This window comes from Xiphophorus couchianus, chromosome 18 (assembly GCF_001444195.1).
Source record: "Xiphophorus couchianus chromosome 18, X_couchianus-1.0, whole genome shotgun sequence".
NCBI lineage: Eukaryota > Metazoa > Chordata > Actinopteri > Cyprinodontiformes > Poeciliidae > Xiphophorus > Xiphophorus couchianus.
The window spans coordinates 11,041,750-11,063,071 of NC_040245.1; the positions used below are offsets into that span (position 1 = coordinate 11,041,750).

Here is a 21,322-nt window from a genome sequence, read left to right on the forward strand (position 1 = left end):
AGATGGCTCTCTGCCCACTAATGACTGGCACAAGCCTCAACATGTGTGCATGGTGAGCCACAGAAGGGCTGTGCTTGTGTCTAAGCATAGATGTGTGTTTGCGCCTCCTCTTGGCAGAGGACTTATGCCCTACATGCCAGGAATGAGTAAAGCCACTTGAGCTGCTGAATTCAAATGCTTTACATTGCTCACACATCTGATCATGAACATAAGAAACATTACCAGCAGGATGGATGCGATTATGAGAAGTGATGAGCCTCGGTGATGAGCAAAGTACAGATCAAGAGTTTACAATGAGTCTGATTTGCCCTCACTGTATGATGGTTGTGCTGACACTGTCGACAAAGTCCAGAATGCCGATTTATGGAGCAACTAGACGGTAAGAAAATAATATGATTGCTTAGAATGAGTTAATTAACCAAAGACATATTGTGAAGTACTGCGTGTACCACTGAGGAACTCAACAGTTCTGTCTTGACAACCTAAAACGTGACATGCCTTCCATCCTGTCTTGGTTTTCCTATGTATTTTGGGTGGTTATGGGTAGTAGCTATTTTGTCAAGTTGCCTTTCTGTGATTCTTGTTGTACCTTACAAACCCCTATGCCTTTAAAGATCTGCTAGACGAGTCATGAGAGTTTTGTTGTCTGATTAACATGTCTTTATGAGTTTGATTAAAGCTTATGCCTGTGTTCCCTTGGGCTTCTTGTAAGGACGACTGCTGGACCTTGGAGTGACTTCCCAGTCCTTGTATATCCCAAGTAAAAGCTTTGTTCACATTTTTGGCACAAAGACTCAGGTGCATTTACACTAGCCATGTTTAGTTCCGCTCTAGTTTGTTTGCCTAAAAAGTCAGATTCATTTGGGGAAGTGCGAATGCACATGTTCGGTTGAACTGGACTCTGGTGCAATTTAAATGCATGTAAATACCTAGTGGACCAGAGACCGCTCCAGAAACAGGAAGCAGATGATAGTGCAGGGAATTCTGGGTAAATACAACCAAAGCAAACATATGAGTCTAACACTAGCAGTAGAAATGTCTTGTGATCTTTTTCCAAAGACAAAAGAGAAATCCTACAAGCACTAAAATCTGATGCTTCTCTATTTTCGTTTATATTTCACGAAGAAGGATGTTATGCTCAGTGTCTTCCGCAGAGGTTTCTGTGTCATTTCCTTTAGTGGTTCTTGGTGCAGTTCCACCACACCTGAGGGGAACAGGTTTTTTAAAGGTGTAGTTTATTTGACACAGTCCAAACAACTGAAAATGTAAATCTTGCAATTTTGTTCCCCGATCTGGCTATCAGGTGTGAAAACATCCTTAATTTTGTCATAGTCTTGCAAATTGCAAAAAAAGTTAAATATTTTTGTTACACACAGGAAGAAAAGAGCACTGACTGTTGGCCAACAACAAAGGAGATCCATTTAAGAGAGTCTCAATGAGAATAGCTGGTGTATGTAAAACAGATGTTGTTTTTGGACTCTAGATTTTCTAGCAGAGGGGGATGTGACTTTGGGGGAATGAAAACGGTAATTATTACTTTGAAACAGGTCATGTTTTGATGGTGTTGTTTCATTATGGAGGGAAATTAGCATAGCTGAGCAGGCCAGCGGGCTGAATGCTTAAATTAGGGAGAGGAAAGAGGATCGTTCAACTAGAGACCGAAGCGTACGTTCACATGTGTGTGCTTGTGAGGGGGTTGATCTACTCATCAGCGCTCTTGATGTTTTTTTGTTTTTTTGCGATAGATGAAAGCCAGTTCCTACGTCTATATCACCCGTGGGACTTTTCCAGCCTGTCTCTGGTTCTGAACAGAGCAACACGATGGAAAGTGTTTGTTGTTGATTTATTGACTACATCGTTAGAGAAGGTTACACCCATAACGAGCTCAAGCTAATCAATGAAGCTCATCCCACTTGTTAATGTCTGTTTTAGTCAAAAAAAATGAGTCAAATGACCATTTTCTTTTCCAAAGTAGAGATAATCAACTGCCACCCAGCTGATCCTGTGTGTGCTCTGTGTGTTTGCAGTTCCAGGGAGCACGTGACCCCGGAGATGAACAAGCTTCGTCAGAGTCTGAGGAGGAAGAAGCCCACCTATGTGCCAGAGGCCAGCAGACCGCATCAGTGGCAGGCTGACGAGGAGGCTGTACGCAAGGGCAAATGTAACTTTGCTGTTCGGGTAGGTTTTGTAGATATTTATTTACTTCCATGTGTTTGTGTTTTTTTTACATAGAATAGAATAGAATAGAATTCAACTTTATTGTCATTGCACTGTCACATCCATTTTTTCTACAGTATGGAATATGATATGATAGTTTGCTGTTAATTTGAATGAGAAATAGGGTTCAGAGAGTCTTAAACTAGTTTAAATAATGATAGATCAAGAACTGAGTTGGTATCTAAACCCCAAAAAATAGATTAAAGTGTCAAATTTGAAGACTATGTAAGAGTTGATAAAAATAATTACCCTAAACCTGTATAAATAACCAAATCATAATTGCGATACTTCTTCCACTGTCCAAAGACATGATAATTAGGTTAATTGGTTAAATTAAATTCCCCTTATGTATACGTGTGTGTTTTTATGATTGTTTGTACTGTATGTCTCTTTGTTGCCCTGTGATGGACTTGCTACCTGTCCAGGATTTACCCTATCAGCAGCTATAGGGTTTCTGGCTTTTTGACTGCTGATAGACACAAACTACCAGCAACCTTGAACATTATTAAACAGGTGTAGAAAGTGGATGTATTGCATTGATATGCTCCAGGTTTCTGCAAGCTAGCTGTTTTAATAAGGGATCTTTCAGCTTTTCTGTTCTAATTGTGCCTTCAGGGGGAATCATCATAGTTTCAGGGCTGCAGGTATAGCCTGCAGAAATCCAGATATTGATTTACATTTAATGCAGATCATATTTTAAAAAGCTACTAAAAGCCCCAGTTATCAGCAGATGTAATAGATCCAACGCTTGGTTAGCATTTAAACCCAAAGTATAGATTAAAGTGATCCATGGCAAATTTCATGGCTGGATGAATAACAAGTCATAACTGGGTTTAAAATGTATGATTAATTTATCTGCTGTATCGGCTTAGCCATTTTCAGCTAAATTTCAAATATATGAATCGTGGAAAAGATGAATAGGAAGATTATGAAGGTGTGTATTCCGATAAAATGTAAAAAAAAAATCATTAAAACGGTTTAAGTTTTTGTTACATTATAAATGTCACATATGTATTATATATGTGAATTTGAAATTGTCTGACATTGTGCTGGCTGAACCTTCACTAAAACTGCGTCTGAGGCTTATCGTTGTCACACTCTCATATGGGATCAGCTTTTGCTTTCATTGGTGTAGGACAGTGGTCTTCAACCATACTTACATGCATATTGTGTTATCACACACAGTCTCATACTTCAGCTCTGCAGGAGAATACCTCAAGAGGAGCAGAAGCAAACAGCAGCGTTATGAAAGGGCAGATTTTATGACTGACCTTCCTCGGTGTGAGCGTGTGCCGTATGAGAGCTGATTTGTAGACGGACTAAAGAGATAGTGACAGAGAAAGATGGAGGGCAGAGCGGGAGCTGTGACAGCAAGGTGGCTTTACAGATTACAGAGACCACAGGAAATGACAGGGAGAATGAAATAGGCTCACAGAGGGGACAAAGACACATCCTGGGAATGGAAATTGCAAACAGAGGGAGAGACTGGACAAGATAAGAGAGGAGAAATGAAAATACAAAGATGTTCAAGAGCAAAGTTTGAGCTGAGCTTAATTTCCTGAATGGCTAATGATGGGATGTGGAGGGTTTGCAGCATAAAGCTGGTAGCACAATAATCTTTTATGTTCCATCAGATATCTTTTTCTTTCTCTGATTCTAAATTTATTCTCAAGTCATGAACTATTAATGCCTCCCTAGGAGCTGCTGAACTTTGCTAAAGGAGCGAAAATGGGTTTTCTAAGCCCAATCCTGATTAACCAGACTAGCAAGGAGAGCAAAATGTAGTTTTTATTGTTCCCAAACCTCCCTTGCTTTGACAACCACTAACGTCATCCAGCAATTTACATCAAACCTTGCATTGGAGTTCTCATTCGGAGCATCCCATAAAACACTTTGTTAGCTCAGACATTTTATGTTTTTTAAAATTTTTTAAATCATTGATTCAGAATCAGGGAAACACACTTTTAATACAACTTTGATTATTCTTCCTTAATCCTGTTGCAAATAATTTTCATTTATGTAAGTTGTTGACAGAAATCAGGCAGGGAGGGAGTTAAAAACACACTGCTGCCAAAACCTAACCAACAGTTAATGAGGCAATGAACCGACAACTCTCGTTGGTTTTTCAGTTGTCTTTTATTTTCTTTTTTTTCCCTGCGGTTTGTATTTTCATTTTCATTTTCCACTGCTAGCTGCTCAGTTACCAAACTGAGCAGACAAAGCGCTCCAGTTTGGTTTCCTTGGACCATAACCTGATCTTCCAGCGAGCAGCGGGGGGTTTTAATAAGAGGCTGCTACCTTACAACTCTACTTCTTATTCCTGAGAACGGCTTAATCTTTTTACTAAAATCTGTGAATTGGACTGGAGGGATTTTTTCAAATGCAAATAATAAGTAGATAAGCTAATTAAGGTATGAATGGGGGAATACCTTTGTGACTATAATTATGTGACCTAAATATAATCTTAGATTAACTTTTGCAAGTGGTTTATGTGAAGCAACATCCATCATATATTGTTTGCTGTTGGACCAGAACTGCCTTATAGAGCTTTTATAAGATTTTGCAGAGGTCATTCCAACATGTACAACTTGGATACACATTGACATTTGGTTTAATTAAAATTTATTTCAGTTGGAAAGGGTGAAAGTGCTGCTTGACTGCCTTTTCTGCATTGATTTGTGACTAAACTTTCTAATTTTCATCACTTGCTAAAATAAGACAGGAAGCAATCAATAAAACTAGAGCAGAAAAGTTGCCCAGAAGACTCCTCAACTTGGCTGCATGTTGTTCAGCACATGCTTCAGTTCAGCAACCAGATTTCTTCAAACTCTGTCCTTAGATATTTTAAAACCCGTCTTCCTCTTACACTTGGCTTCTGACTCCAGCAAAGCTGTGAGAACTTTAATTGTGCCCCCATGGGCGCCGAGTGTACCACAGCAGAGAACTGGAGAGACAACAAAAGAGGAATGAATACATGCTATAACCGACTTCAGTTCTCCTCACACTCTCTCTTCCTGCCCTCATTATCAGGACCCTCATACAGCTGGAAACCCAACAGTGAATGCAGATTTGCTGCTCATGTGACAATTTCAGAGCAATTACCAAAGTACTGATTGGAGTTAATGAGGTTTTAGTAGCTTTTTTTTTTTTGACTCATTTTTATTCTGACATTCCGGCTCTTTTATGTGATGAAATGTCCTCAGGAACAGTAGACATCCCTTCAGGATGTTAATTTTCTGTCTGTTTGTGCTGCAGTACCTGGGGCTTGTCGAGGTGGAGGAGTCGAGAGGAATGCATGTTTGTGAGGAGGCTGTTAAAAAGCTGAAAGTTGTAAGTACGCTCTCACACTCAAAACACATCCTCGCACATTTATTCTGCAGCTCCAGTTTGTCGTTCAGACAAAGTTGCATGTTCACCCCTGAGGAATTTGCCTACATGGCACCTACTGTACATGGCCTTCCCAAAGTATTCCCACCCAGTCATCTTTTCCAAATTTTCTTATAACAGCAAATTTTGATGTGTTTTATTGGGATTTATAGTGATAGACTGACACAAAGTAGGGCATATTTGTGAAGTGGAAGGCAGAAAAGAAAATTAAAGGTGCCAGAACTGCAATGAAATAGTTGACATCAAATCATGTTTGTATGTCTGAATGGCAAGGTCAAAGTTCAGATGGAAATTCAATTGTAAGATTTGTAAGATTTGAAAATAGTTCACCGTAAATGCTATTCATACAATCTGACTGAACTAGAGCTACTTTGCAAAGACAAATTTGTTGAAACTTGCACAAAAAAAAGGCTTGCAGCTGTAATTGCAGTGAAAGCTGGTTTTACAAAGTATTGGCTCAGGGCTGCTGAATACAGATGCACACCACACATGAAGCTTGGAGAGTGGGACGTAACCCGGCCCAGTATTTTCCCTTATTGTTGTTTACTTTGAACACTGCTTTCACTCTCCCCGGTGGGTCTGAGTCCACGTTTATTTGTGTTTGCTTTTATAAAGTCCGATGCTGAAAAAGACAACAGAAAGTGAACTGTAACACAACACACACACACACACACACACACACACAAACACAATGACACACACTGAGTTTACCCCCCTCCTGGGAGGCTGGACTCAAACAGGGAGCGTGTGAAAACGGTGACACAGAATGGTTGCTGTCAGACAGCAATAGTGGAAAGGCAGCGTACAACAGGAGTCACTTTGTTCAAAATCCATACGTGGTTTTTCTCTGTAACCAAAGAACTCAAAGGAACACATTGTAGAAAACAGAGTCACATATGTTCTGTTTTCAGTCATTCGGATTTTTTTTTCCTTTCGATTGTCCGTTCCACCTCCACATTCAGTTCTCCTCCCATTTTCTGCTCTCTCATTGCTTGCCTATGTTCTCCTTTCCTAACCTCGCTCACATCAATCTGATTGTGTTGAAATGGAGACTCAGAGTCGATTCCCTGCTGTTCTCCAGGTCACCATATCCCTCACTCACACAATTTCTCTCACTCCATCTCCTGCTTGCATGTTGCATTCTCTTACGCATTGATTTGTGCTGTTTAAGCATGTCTGGTTATGGAAAATAGTGGCTGGAACAGGCTTTACTCTGCTCAAACATTTGTACCACTTCACCTACTCCTAAGGATGTGGTGATAATTTGGGATCTGTATGAAGCATTTAGATTAGCTTGCTCTAATCTAAATGAACAAGCTAATCTAAATGCAGAAATATTTTTTGTTCCATGTTGTTACCATCAAATTAATTTTTTCTTCATTCTCTTTTGCCTCTTCTTTGCCTTTGCAGAGTGGCAAAAAGACGGTAAAAGCAGTGCTGTGGGTTTCAGCTGATGGACTCAGGGTGGTTGATGACAAAACTAAGGTAAGATGACATTTCTTTCTTTGGTCTCTCACCTGAATCTGCTAGTTACATCCCTCTTGTTCCCTCCCGTTCCTTCTTTTCATCTTTAGATTGCCAGATGAGATGAAAATTGAAGTGGTTGTCCTCCATGCTAAATACAATGTGTTGGTGGAAAATTAACCCTGCACATCACCCGAAATGTGCATTCCCCATAGTTGATGTGTGTCTTCAGCTGGGACAGGGAATTAGGTCAGATGGATGGATGGAGTTAATTCTTGCAGAAAACCTTGTAGAAGCTGCAGAAGACATGAAACTGGAGTGAAGGCTGACCTTAGAGCATGGCCATGACCCTAAGTCCAGCCAGAGTTGCACTGAAATGTCATAAAATGAGTTTAGACCAGGATCTGTGGCAACATTTGAAAATTTATGCTCACTAATGCAGTGCGGTATGACTCAGCTTAACCTGTCTTGCAAAGTAGAATGAATTGATTTTTTTTTTTTAGCAGTGCTGGTAGAGACATACTTGGACATACTCTAGGTCAAATTATTGACTTAAGTGTCTTTAAGTACCACTGCAAACCCCCTTTTGTCAGATTTTTATATATAAAAACTTGAAATCGTTTAATTTTTCAAAAGGATCCTCCATCGGGTTTCCAAATGATTGTTTGTGTAAAAGTTTGTGCCATAAATGTCTGGTAGGAAGCATGCACATAAGCACCTGTGTGGGGGGTGTTATTTAGCGAGGCAGGTCTCCAGCAGTGAGTATAGATAGCTGTGGCTCTATTGAATGCTAAGTGGGATGAAGAGCAACAGAGAAAGGAAAAACAAAGCCTGTTGAAGCCACTTCTGTTTCCTTGCTTTACTATTTTTGTTTGGACACCACACACGTTGGCCTCACTTCCCCTACTCCCTCATCACACTTTTCTCCTTTGGCTCCATCTCCCTCCTCCTTTATCTTTTTCAGCCATATAGCATATCACTTTTAAACTTGATCTGGCTCACTGTGTGTGTCTGCAGAGGCTATTAAATGTTGTGACACTAGAGTTCAGCTCTTGTTTCCTCAAAGATGGGGACTATATTTCTTCTTACATTTTACATTGTTTTCATAATATCTCTCTTTCTATCCAGGCTAACTGTTGGAATAATGTTAATGTTAAACAGCTCAGTTGTTTTAGCCATTTAAAGGAACAGTATGTAAGAGTTACTGCTGGTCTAGTGCCCAAATTAGAGATCACAATCATTTCCAAATAGAGCTTATGATTATCTTGATTTAATGGAAACTATCACCTTTTATAATAACAGGGAATCTGACATTTAACCTAAAGGCAGTTGGATTGGGTTTGAATTAGACTGTAGTGAACTGAATTAAACTGGAGTGGACAGAATCCAATAGACGACTTGGACTTGGACTGCATACCTGTGTAACTGTTTACAACTGTTGTTATGAAGTGTCATTCAATAAATGACACTTTTAATGCAAATTTGCATTAAAAGTGCATTAAAAGTGTCAGCCTTGTATTATTCGGGAAAAAATAATACATTAAAACGCTGCATTAAAACTTGCATTAAAAGTCCATTAATATTGTCCACTTCGCATTAAAAGTGTCATTATGTACAGAATGACACTTTGTGACAACAGCCGTAAACATTCATGAAAACTCCTTCCTCATCATGACAGGCATTATGTCATGGTTATGACAGTCTCATGTCAGTCTTATGCACACCCTGTCACATAAAGTGCTACCAAAAGATTTTGATGCATAAATGTGAATGTTTGTCAATCGATATTAGATTTATGGAGTCTTTCAGCTCAAACAAAGCTTTTAACAGTGTAAATATGAGGAGATTCTCTTCTTCTGCAAATGAAAATAGAAGCAGACAGTAATTATTCACTCAGTGACGGTGATGGAGAGAAACCCAGATAAATTCTTACCAATTAATGTCTTATTAAAAACACGCAGAAACAATCACTACTCATGTTCTCCTCCTCTTCCGTTCGACATCTCTTCATTACTTTTTCTCAGTCTCAGTATTTTTTCTATTTTTTGAAACCTACATCTAAACAAATCTATAAGCTCATTTATGCATGTGTGTAACACGCAACACTTCTGCAGCACCTTCCCAGTGAATCAATACAAAGAAACAGAAACATCATTACTTTTTTGGCTTGTTCAGCAGCATTTTGGGCTTCAAGCACAAAGTTGTTTCTCGATGATACAGTCTGAGTCATGGACTGCAGTGCTGTTCCTAATGCCACTTTAGTTTTTTGTTCTTCTAATATGAATTCTTAGAAAAAAACATCATCAGATTTTTTGGATGTGTACTGAGAAAGAAAGACACACACACCCCCACACACACATGCTACCAAACAAACACTGGTCTTTCCCCAGCCTTTCACCTTGGTACCAGCATCCCCTTTGATTTACTAATTGGCCCATATTGAATGGACTCCTATTCTTCCACTTCTTTCTCTCCACATCCCTCCTTCTTTTTCTCCTCTTTTCCAGTCTTCCTTCCCTCTCTCTCTACGCTTGTACTCTACCCTTCTTATTTTCTCGCCGACTCTGAAAGAGAGGAAGGAAGTGTGTGGATGAGTGTGTGAACCCTGCTCCCTTTTTACTCTCCTTCGCCTCTTGTTTTCTTTCTCTTTCTGTGTTTGAGTGCGAGTCAAAGCGCTGAGCCGGGGGCCCCTTAATGTACACAGAGAAAGACAGGGGCCCCCTCTTAGTTTCATCTATAGTGACTGTAGACTGAAAGCAGCTGAATAACCCTTTCAGTGAAAGAAGGGCAAGCAGTGGAGACGGCCCAAAGATTCAAAGAGGGTCAGTGTCATTAGTTAGTGGTTAGTGGTCTTTTCTGTCATCAGCAGGTTTGCAAATATTCTGCAATGAGAGAGGATGGAGCTTCATGGAGTGCAGCAAGGCTCTAAAGCAGTATGTCAAGTAATTGGGATCAATCAATGGTCAACTTTGGCCCAGGATTTCCTGTTTCTCTTTCTTCAGGCCTCACACAATAAAATGAAATGGTGCCTACTGACTGGTTTTTAGAACATCCTGTCTGATTCCTGCCGCCTCTCTCCTATTTTTGTCCGACTTCCTCTGTCAGGACCTCATTGTGGACCAGACCATCGAGAAGGTTTCCTTTTGCGCTCCTGACCGGAACTACGACAAGGCCTTCTCCTACATCTGCAGAGATGGAACCACCAGACGGTGGATGTGCCACTGCTTCATGGCTCTGAAAGACTCGGTGAGGCTGCTCAGCGTCAAAAACCTGCAATTTTTCAACCTGCTTTACTTTTCTTTAAATATAAATTCTACTGATATTAGATTGCTGCTCCAGTCTACATCACATTTGTAACCACTGTTGAAAGTTGATGGTAGCGCTCAGGATTTATTGATGCGTTAAGCTGACATGATGAGATGACAACATTGCATTCACAAGATTGAATTTGTAGCAATACTTTTTGAAAACATATATTCACCTTTCATTTTACAAATCAAAGTTTTTGTAAATCACAAACTGGACTTTAGAGAATCTGCAGTCAGTATTGACTAATACAGCTGTGGTTAAAAAACAAATAACTAGGGTATAAACTCAGCCTAGAAAATAGCCCTGGTAGAAATGCAGGACTATTTTATTTACCAAGACCTTTTGGTTATTCTTTTACTGTATTATTTATTTTTCAATATTTTAGTCAGTTTAAACTAGTCTAAGGCATATATTTCCTGTTACTTTAGTTGCAGATTTAAATATATTAATCTGTTTACGTCAATTTATTTTGAACAAGGGAGAAAGTCATTGATTCAAAGCATCATTTTAGAGTTTTAAGACCTTTATGTTCTTGTGGATTATTGATTTTCAAGAAAATAATTTCTGCTACTCATGTTTATAAAATGTTTGTATTAGCATCTTTGGATTTAGTTTTTTAAAATGCAAATTAAACGAATTTTAGGATGGATGCTTTAATGTTGCTATAAAAAATCGCCAGATTCATCTGTAAGGCCGACATCTTAAAGTACAATTGTTTTTAAACTGAATGAAGTCAATGCCGACTTACGCAATTCAAATCTCTTGAGAATCTGTGTTTCTTTGTGGGGGTTTTATGAGCTTTAAATTGTTTGCGGGATTAATAATCTGCATAGAGAAGGACAGAGCACAGAACTGCGGGATTAGAGGAGGGGATTAACCAGAAGCCTTTGTGGTTATCTGTCTCTGTCTCTGTCTCCATCACATATTGGTTTATATCTCTACCCATTCATCTTCAGATAAACCATCTCTTCTGTCTCTGGCGCTCCTTTCTGTAGGCGAAGCTGCTGAGGCGACAGACATCCATCATTTTTGTGGAGAAAATGCTATAGAACTGGTTTCTTTGAAATGCCATTAATTCATGTTTATGTTTGACAACATGAGGGATTTACAGCCTAATCCTAATTACCTTAATTATACACAAATGGGAATGCAACCCAGTCCTTTACATCTAAGCTAATTACAAACAAGTAAGTGCTATGTATTATCTGACGCCTGAAACTGTCAGGCTCTGGAAGCAAGACAGAAACATTTTATACTTCATTAGATTAAATAATCAGAAACAGTTTCGATGTTTGTTTTTTATTTATTTCAAAAGCGACAATGTACTCCACAAAATATTGCAAAGTTAGCCATGGAGACTAGTTTTCACCTATAGTGTCTCAGGGTACAATCAATAATAAATAAATAATCAAGTTTGATGTCCTATTTTTAAATTTCTGATTTTTTGTAGAGTTTTAAATAATGTGTCATCTTTTTTCTCTTAAAATGTATATTTCTATTGAGAAAGTTGGAAAAAGAAACCTTCGGATACAGCTAATGTTCTTTCTAAAGGATGTATGTGGATATGTGAAGCTGTACCTCAAGGTTTAAATGAGAAACACTGGTCTGCAGGATTAACCAATGACCTGAGAGAAGCAACTGTTTCTTCCTGTTAATCTGGGAGGAGCCCTAAAGAAATTTCTAAGTGCGTCAACTGTGAGGTTCTTTACAAGTGAAAAACATTTTAGGCAGCTGCCAGTGTTTACTGGAGTGAATGATGGAGCACAATAAACCTCAAATTCATGTTAAGACAAATTTCCAAAAACACAAACTATGCTGTAGCCCTTAAAAGGACATATTTTATTACATTACAATGCTAAGAAAACTTAACATGTATAGTTTATCTGCAAAGGGATGCTAGGAGGAAGCAACTTCTCCTAAAAAAGACGTAGAGTTAATTTGGTTTGCAGCGTTGACTCTGAATGAACCACAAAGCATCCAAAACAATGTTTGACTTATGAGACGTAACTAGAAGTTTTTATCTGTAATGCACAGTACTATGTTCCAAAACAGCAAAACATAGCAGTATAGCTTCATAACAACTCTCATTCACTGTGGTAGAAAGCTGCTGAATTGGACTTATTTTGCTGCTGCAGGACTTGAGTGGGCACCTCGGTTGAACTCCTCTGTTTACCAAAATATCTTTGAGTGAGAAATGAGGGTTCTCTTTCTGTCTAACTAAGCTTGGCTATAACTAGCAGGATATCTAGAAGAGAGGGGCTGAAAAAATTAAGGTGTTGCAAGAAACAGGTCAATATTCTGATTTAAACCTGATTTAAATTTTGGGCCAAATTTCTCCAAAACAGTGTGAAAGAGTGATAAAGTCATCAGTATGCAAATTGTGGTTGTACAGGCTGAGCGTATTTTTTTTCTTTTTCTCATGAATGTAGAGGAGATTTTTCTGATTGGTGTGTTTAATAAATTACTTTTTTTTTCTTCAAATGTTTTCTACCAGGGTGAGAGACTGAGCCATGCAGTCGGCTGTGCCTTCGCTGCCTGTCTGGAAAGAAAGCAGCGCAGAGAGAAGGAGTGTGGCGTGACGGCTTCTTTCGATGCCAGTCGCACTTCCTTTGTGCGCGAGGGCTCCTTCCGCATCAATTCATCTTCCAGCCAGCAGGGCAGCAGCAGTGAGCGAGATGAGAAGATGCAGGATAAAAAGAAAGGTAGTAGACCACTCCAAGTCCTCGCCACTCACCATAAATTGAAAGTCAAATCAAAATCCCGTCAAATGTACTTATTTAGAAAATATTGCAGGAATGCATGTTTGAGTCTCATACAGCACTGAGCACAGGTCGTTGTTTCCTTCAGATCAGCCCTCTGTCGTCCCAGCTCTCCCTCCTGGCTCCGCCTCTCCACCCGAGGGGACGGCGTCCCAGATGGAGCGTCCAGAACCAGGTGGGCCCCACGCCATCCCTCGCCGCCATGCACCCATCGAACAGCTGGTTCGCCAAGGCTCATTCAGGGGATTTCCAGCTCTCAGTCAGAAGAACTCTCCCTTTAAGAGACAGCTGTCGCTTCGCCTCAATGACCTGCCATCCACTCTGCAGCGCAAAACAGACTTTGAGGCCAAGGACCCTGGTGAGTTGAGACATTTTTGTAGATTGGTTTACAAATGTTGACAAACGTAGACACCCACTGACATTCTATCCTCAATAACTTTGGAAACAGAAGATTTGTCACATAAAAACTGTTTTTCTTTAGGTTACGCTTTTAGATATTTAAAATGCTACATGATTTAGGCTTCTTGTATCATTATATTATTCCACTCATCCATGTATCCATTGTCTATAACTTTAGCTGTCATTGGGTCAGAAATGAGGTAAACCCTGGCCAGGTGGCCAGTCTATCATAGGGCAATCTAGAGACACACAGGACAAACAACCATGCACAAACACACATGGAGACAATTTAGGAAGAACAGCCATGTTTTTGGACTGTGGGAGGAAGCCAGAGAAACTATTTCAGCTCAGTAATATTTTAATGTTACTTAATCTAGAAGGGTTGGCAAAACAGATGGATTTTGTGAAAATATTTTGCAAATGTGTTGATTGGATTTTGATCTTCCTAGCTTTCTGCAACTCAAAGAATTCAGTTTTGTAGTTAATATAACTACCGACAAAATATTGGACCATGTGGAACTTTGACCATTTACAATGCAGCTGTTTGTTTCAGTTGCAGAATTTGGTGTAGATTGAAACTTGATTGAAATTACATTTCACAGGTTCACTATTTACATCTTACCAATAATCTAACTAAGATCTCTCCATCTTAAATTAATTGAGGATCGAACAGAAAGTTTCACTTTATGTTGATTATTTAACAATTTTTATGACAAAACCCCATTTTTTTAAACATTTGTGTTGCTTGACCATTTAGGTTACATTTCAGTATGTTTATTATTGGGCACATAAGTAAGCTTTTTTGGTATAATTGATGAGTAATTTTTTTATAAAATATCTCCATTATTGAGTCAGTGGAGTAGAGGTTTATTTGTTTGTTTGAAAATATCTTTAACCTGCAGCATTCACAGAACCTCAGAAATTGGAACTTTAAACTTTTTGTTTTCACATTTATCTCCTTTTTATGTGCTGGTTGGAATCAAAAGATATGTGTCTGACTCAGTTTCATAAAAACAGTGAGGCAATAATGCTCTAAGGTCTCCTCCTAACCTTGACAATCAATAACATAGGACCTGCTGAATAGAAAGAAACTGACTTTAAAAAGAAAATGGTTTAAAAGAAAGGTTGTAAAAATGTAAAGTTACTGTAGCCTTTCAGTTTAATCTTGTTTGGCCTTGAATTAATGACATTTGACATCTCCATTCATTTTATCCATTTATTTATGGTTTCAGATACGCACTAAGTGATAGATAATTTGTTAGCAGGTTGATACAGAGAGACCCTCGTCAGCAGTAGAAACCTTTAGTCCACGGTTCACAGCATGTATGTATACAGTGGGGGAGGCTCTGATCGTATATTACCTTCAAAGTGCTCCCACACACATCCATATGCACTTACATGGTAGAAGGCAATTAAATTGCTTATTTGCTCCCTTATGACGCTCCAAAATATCAAGTATTGATCTTTACAGTCAGTCAGCTAACCAAACTAGCCGGTCAGAAACCTCCTATTGCCAGGGGTATAACAAAACAAACATGCACATTTACTCTACACCAATACATGTGAAGACTAAAGGAGCCTCTGAACTCTTCAGGATAAAGACTTGATTATAAAATGTGACCACTTATATCCTCGGTTTATGCAAAACAAAGCAAAAAAGAAAACCTGAAAGGTAGATATGATGCCAATACTTGTCGGTATTCACCAATATAATCCAGGCCCTTCAGCTGTACAATTCTCACTGTTTAAACACATTCTGTAAGTGAGGAAAAAAACACCAGGAATAAAAGCACAATTACTATATAGTTCATGCAAATGCATGCATACCCATTAAACCTTTCATGTGTCACATTACATCCTCCAAGTAATTCTGAAATCAAACTTGTTGGAGGCTGTGAACGATTTTAAACTGGGGTTAGAATTTACTTTTCAGCAGCAGCAAAGTGTTTCTACAAACTACTAATTAAGGTGGACTGAATGCAAATTTGATAAAAGATGAAATGTTCCAAAAACCGTATCCACAAACACTTTACCATAATGCACCACTATGTGCTGGTCTATCACACAAAATCTCAATAAAATTTGTGGTAGGGATGAGACAAAATGGAAAAAATGTTCAAGTGGTGTAATTACATTTGAAAATCCTCATAGCTTTTATCTGTAGTTGATCAGTTTTGAAAATACACAATTAAATATCTTGTGCTCGTGACAACTTTTACATTAGTAACCAACAATTATTAAATCCTGAACATCCTATGCAAAATGAATCATTAACTCAAGTATTTGTTTAGTTTCTCAAGCTTCTTCTTGTCTCATCTACATGTTTTTCCTTTTGTGCTCTCTGTTTTCTGTGTATCCCTTTCCTGCTGGTACCAGAGATGGACATGGGGTTGCCTTGTGAGGGTGACAGTAGTATAAATGCACTGTGTTGCCAGATCAACACATCCTTCGCCAACCCATCAGACGAGCTCTTCTCCAACCCATCTATGTCTGCAAATTGCCCTCCGACCTGCACTGTGCCCCCAATTTTGCCTCCTCCGCCTGCACCTGTCCAGGGTAAGAAGGAATGCAGAAGATCGATAGCTATAGATGGATTGTTCCCACTATCTGAAGCTCTTTCTGTTTGTGTTTCCAGTCACCTCATCCTGGGTGCAGCCAGAACTTTCTCTCCACTCCCCTCCTCCAGTTTCTGCTGCACTGCAGAGCGGTCACAAGCGCACCCCCTCAGAGGCTGAGAGATGGCTGGAGGAGGTCTCTAAGGCTGTCAAAGCCCAGCAGACGCCTCCCTCTGGGCCCATCATACCCACCATCCCTGGACCCCCTTCCGTAACCAGTCATCATATATCCACACAGGCGACATTGTCCTCTGCCCCAGTATCTTCTGTCCCCTTGCCCCTCGGTACTTTGCCCAAATCTCTTATCTCTGGCCCTTCTTCCCTTCCGTGTCAAACCCAAATGCCTCTCCCACCCATGTCAATATCATCTGTCCCTCTAATACCAGGTCCTCCAGTGTCAGGCCCCCCAATGTCTCTCCCATCCATGTCCATCCCAACTATGTCTGGCCCGAGCATGTCTGGAGCCCCCATGATGCAGGGCTCTCTGCCTGGGCCCCCTGGCTCCCTTCCAAGTGCAATGCAACCATTCCCCCTTGCTTTTGATGCCACTCCAGCCCCTGTTGGGATGTTTGCCAACCAGCCGGTCCAACCTGCCTTCATACCCATGCAGACCTACATGCCTGGTCTGGCTAGCAGCATGACTTACCCCAACGCCAGCGTGCCAGTGGTAGGCATCACACCATCACAAATGGTGGCCAATGCCTTTTGCACCGCCACAGGCTCATCAGGCACAGGTCCGACCATGGGCTCGGCAGCTGGAGGGTCCAAAGTGGGGCCCTTGGGCACTGTCGGGCATCACCACTCCTATCCTGGAGCGGCCGGTGCAACCGGACACCCCTCAGGGTTTAACACAGCTACGTTTTCCTCCACTCCACCTCTGTCGTCAGCCATTAACGGCCTCCCACCCCACAGCAGTGCAGCCGCAATGAACCTCCAAAACGGGACTTCGGTCAGTGGTGGCAGTGGAGAGAGCTGGCCTCCAGAGGGCAGCCAACTAACCGCTCCAGGGGTTAGCGACTCCCAAGACGATGATCGTTTTGAAGCCAAGTGGGCGGCACTGGAGACAAAAGGAGCGACACAATCGACAGGGAACAAGGCACCGGCTGCCACAGCCAACCCATTCTCCAACAGTCTGCAAAAAACATTTGAGATTGAGCTCTGAGTTGGACTCTGGCTCTTAAAGATGTAGATCTTGCTCTGGGGTGAAAGCCCACGGAAGTTGGGAACCTATTCCAGGAGTTTTTGCTTAATTGGTATACAGGTCCTTTCAGATGGCCTAGCATCTGGCCTGTGGCAGCCTTGGAGCCAGTGCAACTATGATCTTAATTTCTTTCTTTATGATCCCATGTGAGATAGAGATGAACTCAGCAATTGGCTGGGCTGCAGTCTGAGAGAATCAGGTTCCCAGCTGTCTGAACTTCACAAACTGAATCCATTCAGTCCAACCGTCAACATTCTTTCCTTCCTGCTATTGCTTCTCCACTCTGGCTTTATTTTCCCTGCTGCAAGTCCCTAGATTTACTGCATGTTCGTCCTACTGAAAGCACTGTGGGGAGGACACGGCTCAGTGGTTTCTTTTTTAAAAAGAGGACTCAACTTGGATGCATTCCAATCCAAAAAGATATTTTTTGGACGTTTGCTTGTTATATTTTTATTGTGGCGGTTTTATGGTGTCTGGCAACATCATGGACGAAGGTGTAGAAGATTCAAGTAACACACCAGTGCTGATCTCAGCCGAGTGGGGCAGAAGTCTGGATGCCTTAAAGGAAGAGTCCAAACGACTTGCTGACCATTAATATAGATTTATGGCCAAAATTGCTTTATTTATTGTATTCTGAGTTTAACATGTTTTATGTACCTTGAAACCCTTAAGTTGAAGCAGAGTTTCAGAAGCATGTTTATGTTATTTATCCCAACATGTTTGATTTTGAACAGCAGAGAAAGGAAAGCACTGTGGGAATCCTAATCATATAACAGGAACCAAATAACCACAACTTCCACTACAGCTGCGTACTGGGATAAGTCAGACTGGTGTATATAGCCGCATGTTTCTTCCACCTCACTGCTGCTGAGGCCTGATAAATCAAAATGGTGTCACTTGGATGTGTAGCTTGTTACTTTTATAATCGCCTAACAACAAGGGCATGAGACACTTCAGGATAACCAGCGCATACAGTAGAGCACACAAGCAGTCTGTCTTCACCAAACAAACCCAAGGAACTTTAACAACTCAGTGGGAAAAAAAATGCTCCTCCTCACTGTGCAACTATGGAGAAACAATGCACTACATTCCAGATTTCACAAATCCTCATATGTCTGCTGACACAGGGTACACGCTCCTTATGTACAACAATGATTGTGTACTCACCTCTTTGAGTATCATGGTAGTGCTACACTCACCTCACAGTGTGCTGCAAAAGTATTCCCACCCTGATGAACTTTTTTGCCATGTTGCATGTGATGGACCGAAACAAAGTAGTACACATTCAGGAAATTTCATCAAAATGTCCCATAGCAAGAAATTGTATAAGAGCAGTATTATGTAAAACTTGTTTTTTTGAGCTTTATATCATGTTATAATGTTACTTCCTAATCAGAAACACAGCTGGAGTATTGCTTTGATTCTTTCATCCATGTTTAAGAAATCCTAGAATCTCCTGCGGCAGCCATTCTTGGTTGCCTAAATGCCTTAAGTTCCCACTCAGCTCCTCTAAACTAGTGGCAGCAGCAATTATCAACCACCTGGTGGAACTTATTGTCTGCTGAGCTAATCGTACAAACTACTTCTCAGTCCAACACTCCTAAGAACAGTTGTTAACTGTGAAATAGAGGAGCATTGTTGGGATGACATCCTGAAAGGAAAGTGAAAGGGTAGGAGCCCAATTTCAAAGCGCCAAATTGTGAAGTCAAATTATTTTAAAGTTATTTTATTATATTTACAGCTCTGGAAAAAATTAAGAAACCTCTTAAAATAATCAGTTTCTCTGGTTTACTCTTTATAGGTTTATGTTTGAGTAAAATGAACATTGTTCTTTTATTCTATGAACTACTGACAACATGTCTCCCAAATTCCAAGGAGAAATTTAGTATTTATTTGCATAAAATGAGAAATGGTCAAAATATTCATTTAGAAACAACAATACTAATGTTTTAACCCAGGAAGAGTTGAGAAATCAATATTTGGTGGAATAACCAGGAGGCTTTCAATGGGGTTCAGTGCAGTGGACTCTTTTTTTTCCAGAGCTGTATGTCATTTTTCTAACAGAATTACTTGAATGTTCTATAAAATGGCACCATGTGCCTGGAAAATACATAATACCGCCTCTTTAAAAGAGTGCTTCTCATCCGTCTCAAGTGAATTTAGATCTGAACTTTGACTAGGACATTCTAGCCCACAAATAGGCTTTGATCTAAACCATTATATTGTAGCTCTGGCTGTATGTTCAGGGTTATTGTGCTGCTGGAAGATGAACCGTAAGACCCTTCCTCTTTAAAAATATGTACAGCTTTGTTTGGCATATCACATAAAATCCCAATAAAATACACTTATGTCTGTGGTTTGAATGGCACACAATGTGGAAAAGTTCAATGGGGTTTAAATACTTTTGCAAGGTATTGTTGAATAGATGAACAGAGAAGTTGGGACTTGGGAAATAATCATGTTGAGTGAATGTAAAACAAAGTTTCAGTTGACACATAAACAGGGACAATTAAAGGCAGAAGCACATGTTGCTACCATGGAGAACGAGCTTTATATGAGAAACTGAGGGAGGGAAAACAAAGTCGCACCTTTAGGGAATAAGGAAAAGGAAGTCTAATGGAAGAAACATAGATAAAACAGGTTGAATAGGATGTAAAAGCAAGAGGCAGATTTGGTTTAGAGCTAAGACATATTCATTATTACGTCCACAAAACAAGCAGTGTCTCTGGTGTCCTTACACTCTGCAGCTTCAAACACTGTGGAGAAACATCTCTGATCAGTTTAAAACAAAATGTCAGCTGTCCGACTGCAATGTCATAACTGTTCCTTTTTAATTTTTGAAAAGTACAACTCATGATGCAGTTCGAACTTCTACTAAGTAGGTAGCCCTTTGAGTGTCGTAAGGTTGTCTCCCACTGAGAAGATCCAGAATTAAAAAAGCAGAAATGTTTATAATCAAAGGGCTTTCTGCAGGTGGTTTCTCTCCTCTACAAGCTATGATCTGATCAGAGATGCTCCTGCTTCACTCCATGAATATGAATACATTATCTGCTCCTTGTTTAAATGAACTTAACGACTCTCTTCCTGTGGCTGACGGCCTGACTTTTTCCATCACCCAAATTTATAGACAGCTGACCTAATTTGTACCATTTTATCTCATCCCAGGCTTCAGCCAATTTGGTTTAAATCAATATTTCTTCCAATCTGAGCAAACTGCTTTCTCTACTTTCCTTTCTTTATTTAGAGAATCTGATTGGTTGATTGATTGATCCATAAAGTAGATGCTTTTAGTCCATTCAGAGACCATTTTTGCCCTTGACTCTTGTTTGCACGCCCTCCAAATTATAAATGTAGGCTAATTGTGTTCTGCGTCAACGCAAACTAAATGACCTCATCAACTTGATTGTAAAACCTTAGCTTAGTGATGGTAACAAAGCAAACCAGTGGAGTTTATTTTTAATCTTTATTTACAGAAGTTTTTGTATTTAAACCAACATATTTGTATTGTAATTACATTGTACAAAAGATAAATAAAGTAATATAATATTATCCCTGCTTATGTGTCAATGACCCAAACATTACTTATTTTCATGCTATTTTCAAGCTTGCATCTGATCTTACTCGTTCCTGAATTATTTGTTTTTTAACTGGTGTAAAAATGATTGCAGAATAAGCCACTGAAAATCTACTTAGTACATAGTACGGTAAATTTATTTAGTAAAAATGTATGTGTTCACTTGAATCCCTGGGCACTCCCTCATGGGCAGCTAGCCAATCACAACTTGAACTACTATGATATTTTCCTGCAACAGTCATTTAATCAAGTATATTCATTCATTCATTCATTTACTCACTAACTGTTCATTGGTCGGTCCATCCTTCCGTCATCCTGTTTATCTTTGCAGGTGTGTAAAATATCATCTAATTGAAGATGCTAAATATTTTTAATATACAACTCAAATATTGACAAG

The 21,322-nt window shown here is 39.8% G+C and overlaps 1 protein-coding gene across 4 annotated transcripts in view; it reads left to right on the top strand.

Moving 5' to 3' along the window:
- Nucleotides 1-18,387, top strand: part of numbl (NUMB like endocytic adaptor protein) — a 66,039-nt gene extending 47,652 nt beyond the window's left edge. For 2 of the 4 annotated variants that reach the window (XM_028045826.1, XM_028045823.1), the window contains exons 2-9: nt 2,028-2,178; nt 5,473-5,547; nt 7,015-7,089; nt 10,174-10,314; nt 12,872-13,079; nt 13,225-13,494; nt 15,912-16,091; nt 16,171-18,387. In XM_028045826.1, the coding sequence (XP_027901627.1) occupies nt 2,053-2,178; nt 5,473-5,547; nt 7,015-7,089; nt 10,174-10,314; nt 12,872-13,079; nt 13,225-13,494; nt 15,912-16,091; nt 16,171-17,312 (2,217 nt within the window). In that variant the 5' untranslated portion in view covers nt 2,028-2,052 and the 3' untranslated portion in view covers nt 17,313-18,387. The other 2 variants (XM_028045825.1, XM_028045824.1) reach the window with 2 other exon arrangements.
- The last annotated feature ends 2,935 nt before the right edge of the window (nt 18,388-21,322 follow it).